The sequence below is a fragment of the Tupaia chinensis genome, unplaced genomic scaffold, assembly GCF_000334495.1.
Source record: "Tupaia chinensis unplaced genomic scaffold, TupChi_1.0 Scaffold148192_1, whole genome shotgun sequence".
NCBI classification, from domain to species: Eukaryota; Metazoa; Chordata; class Mammalia; order Scandentia; family Tupaiidae; genus Tupaia; species Tupaia belangeri.
The window spans coordinates 177,005-180,496 of NW_006208042.1; the positions used below are offsets into that span (position 1 = coordinate 177,005).

At 42.9% G+C, this 3,492-nt stretch overlaps 1 protein-coding gene across 1 annotated transcript in view; it reads left to right on the forward strand.

Annotated features, from left to right (window-relative positions):
- The window catches only part of LOC102472575 (membrane-spanning 4-domains subfamily A member 7), a 14,873-nt gene extending 11,595 nt beyond the window's left edge, over window positions 1–3,278 (forward strand). The window contains exon 3 of the mRNA XM_006170209.1: window positions 3,204–3,278. Coding sequence (XP_006170271.1) covers window positions 3,204–3,278 — 75 coding nt within the window. The remainder of the gene's footprint in view (window positions 1–3,203) is intronic.
- Window positions 3,279–3,492: the final 214 nt, after the last annotated feature.

Below are 3,492 nucleotides of genomic sequence, written 5' to 3' on the forward strand. Positions count from 1 at the left end.
TGCTTCTGTAACATATTCTAAGTTTAGAGGAGATTTACTTCAGTTATTTAAAAGGTGGAAACTTCTGGGGCTGGACAGTAGCACAACGGTAAATTGCAATGCTCTTTGTGCCAGACCCACATGGAAAGGTTGGTGGTTTATATCCAAAGACTTCCCTGAATTGCTCAGCAAGCATGTGCTCATGATCCAGGCTGGCTGAGGCTGGGAAGTGAGTGTGGTACCAAGATTCTGCTGGGATTCTCTCATTTTATTTCTTTCCTCTCTTGTGGAATAATAATAATAAATTAAATAGAAACTTTTAAAATGTACCATGAACTCTTCTTTTTTCTTTCAGAGAGAGATTTTTGCTATAGCATGTGCTCTTGCAGAGCTGCAGAGAGAGACAGAGAGATAGAAAGTGAGAAATCACCCCCCAGGGGGGATGGCCAAGCTACAATCCCTTTTCTTCTATTCTCCTCTTAAGATTTTGGGTATGCATGTGCCTGACATGAGTTTTAAGCTACCAGGTTCAGGACTCATGGTCGACTACATGGGAGTCCAGGGATGTAACCATTACACCTTCTGCTAGTCCCTGGACCATGAACTCTTTACAACTTGCTACCATGAACTTGAACAGGGTGGACAACCATCCCAGGTACTGCCTATAGATTCTTTTTCTGGAAAAACTTAACTTATAATGAGGTTCTTTTTGATGCCAAATATTCCTCTTCCTAGAGTTGGAATCACGCTAGCTCTCTAGTGTCAGAGTGATTATTTCAGTTCTCCCAGGGTTGCCTCAGGATTAAACCTGAAACTCCATATTCCAGGAAACATCTTAATTTCAAGGCAAACCAGGATGGTTGTTTATTCTACTCAATGACCATGTTAACATGTTGGAAAGAGTCTATGATTATATTTTTAAATTTCTACTATTTAAGCAACTGAAATAAACCTCCTATAGTCAAAAACATGGGCTGGGGGAGAAGGGGAAGCTAAGAGAATGTTAGCATATCTTTTTGGGTTGGAGGAAACTATTTTCATGTAAAGATCCACCCTTAATAACTGGATGCCCAAGAAAAAAAAAAATCAGTTCAAAGGAAAGGGAAAGGAGAGTGATGAGAGTGAGCATATTTGAGTCCTGCCTGTAAAGGTTTGTAGAGAGTATGTGGAGTGGGCCAGGGAGGAGGAGCTCTGTGATGTCAGCACTGACATCACAGCACCAAAGAAAGACAGTACTGCTCAGGCCACTGCCAGTGCTTCCCTTGACTTCGTTAACAGTCTTAGAATCATTCTATTGCCCTAAGTGCTTTGAGAATGTGGCCATTGGTCTCTCCTGGAGATACCAACCCAAGACTTAGTCCATAAAAAAACAGCTTCAGAGAAAAAGCATAACCAAGTTGGAAAAGTTGGAATATCTACCTATAGTAAATTCTATGAGAACCACATCCATTGCAACATCTCCTGAGTCCTAGTCTACATTTGGGGGGAAAAGGCTACCTTGAGATTTGATCATTCATTTACAAAGATACCATTGTGCCAGGCTCTGTCTGGACTCCCAGTACACACCTTTCTCTCTAGCATCACTGGAGCATGCAATGTTAGGGAAGATGATTGGCCTGCCCTCTTCTACCTTGGCCCTGTAGGTACACAGCTTCATGTGCTCAGGTTCTGCAGTAAGAGCAACCTTAATGGGCAGTGCCTTTACCCAAAGCTGCCACATGGGCAAGGGAGCCCACAGGTTCTATGTTCCGTGTGTGTAGACCATATCATTGTCAGATCAATCCAAATATAGATCAGCCTTTCTGTATATTCAGGGTACTTGAGAAGCCACTTCTGAGACCGGCTTTTCATTTGTTTGTTTTGTTTTGTTTTGTTTTTGCTGTAAGATATGTGTGCTCACCAGAGAAAGATGGAAGAGGGTGGTTAGGGGGAGGAAGTAAGAAATTGTCCACACACCCCCCCCCCCGCTGGGATGGCCATGTAGTAATCCCTTCTCCTCCATTTTCCTCTTGGGATTTTTGGGCATGCACACACATGTGTGTAGTGTGATTCCCAATCCACCAGGTCTGAGACTTGAACTACACATTTGGCCATACGAGACCCTGTGCTTTAATCTCTATGCTACCTGTTGGCCTGTTGTCTTCCATATTTTATACATTAGAAAACTGAAGCCCAGAGTAGGAAGAAACTTGTTCAGGTATATAGACTGTCAGTGATAGAGCTGGAATGGGGGATCCAGGTTTTCTTATTCCAAGTCTAGAATTTCAACCCCATTCAATGCTGTGAATTCTTCAAAACCTGGTCCCCTAGTTCTGGACTTAGACTGCAGCTTCACCCATAAGGAGGACATGACAGACTCATACTCCATCCCTGTGCCCTCATCCATGGCTAGCCAGACTTGGAAACATAAAGTCAGGATTTGACTTTCCCCAAAGTCATCTTTGCGGGTGTGTGTCAGAACGAGAAATGTTATTGTGGAGAGGAGCAAAGTCTTTAGTTGCTTCATCCCTATGCCTCTAAGTTTTATGGGGAAAGTAACTAGAGTATATTTTTTTTGTTTGGTACTGGGTGGAAAGAGAACCTTCGGATCCAAGGCACACACCCCTTCCTCTTTCCTGGCATCTTAGAGAAATTGAAAATGTATGCATATCATGTTGGACAAGTATTGCTTGTCAGTGGGAGGTTAAATGCTTGTAACTGAAGGTGTATTCTATGTTCCCGTGGGCCTTATTGCCTTTTATGTAGGTAATCTAACTTCTCTAGTTTGGTTCTGCCTTTTCTCTGAAGCTGCTTCTGTGTAAAAGGCAAATCCATAGATGGGATTCCCAGAAGGGACTAAAGATCATATTTTATTGCCTTAAGGCAGTAGAATTATTCTAAGGCTGTTGAGAGTCAAGAAAGAAATTGTTGGTGGCCGGAGCATTATTGTCTCTGCATTTGGTGCAATGGAGACTCAAGGGGCCAGAACCTCTCCCTCTAAGGAGGAATTATCAACGCAGTCTCTCATTTAAAAGAATGTACCCATTATTGTTTTATTCATCTTCGTGCAACTCATTCTTTGCGGGATACAAAGATGAATAAAACACAGTATCTGTCCACTAGGAGCACACAGAGTGGAGGGGGAAACAAACCCCAGGAAGCACTGTTGCAGTGTAATAGACAGAGGGGTAGTACCATCATGTGCTGATCCTGTGACAAGAGCCCAGTGCAGAATTCTTTTCCAGGCTGTAAGCAGTCTGGCCTCAAATGCAGTAAGAACTGTTTCCAGAGCAGGCCTCTCCCTACTCAGGACAGCCTGATAGACCTGACTCACAACATCAAGGACTACCTCTCAATGTCGTGAGTCAGAAAAGGACTATATACCTTCATTACGTTATTCAGAGTATGACTCAATGCACTTTGACTGTTTCCTGGCTGAGGTCAGTCTAACGATAAATACTTTCAGACTGAACGTCTTGCCATGTAAAACCTCAGTGTCTTCCTTTTGCATAATCTCTGCATTTTAGCAGTCTC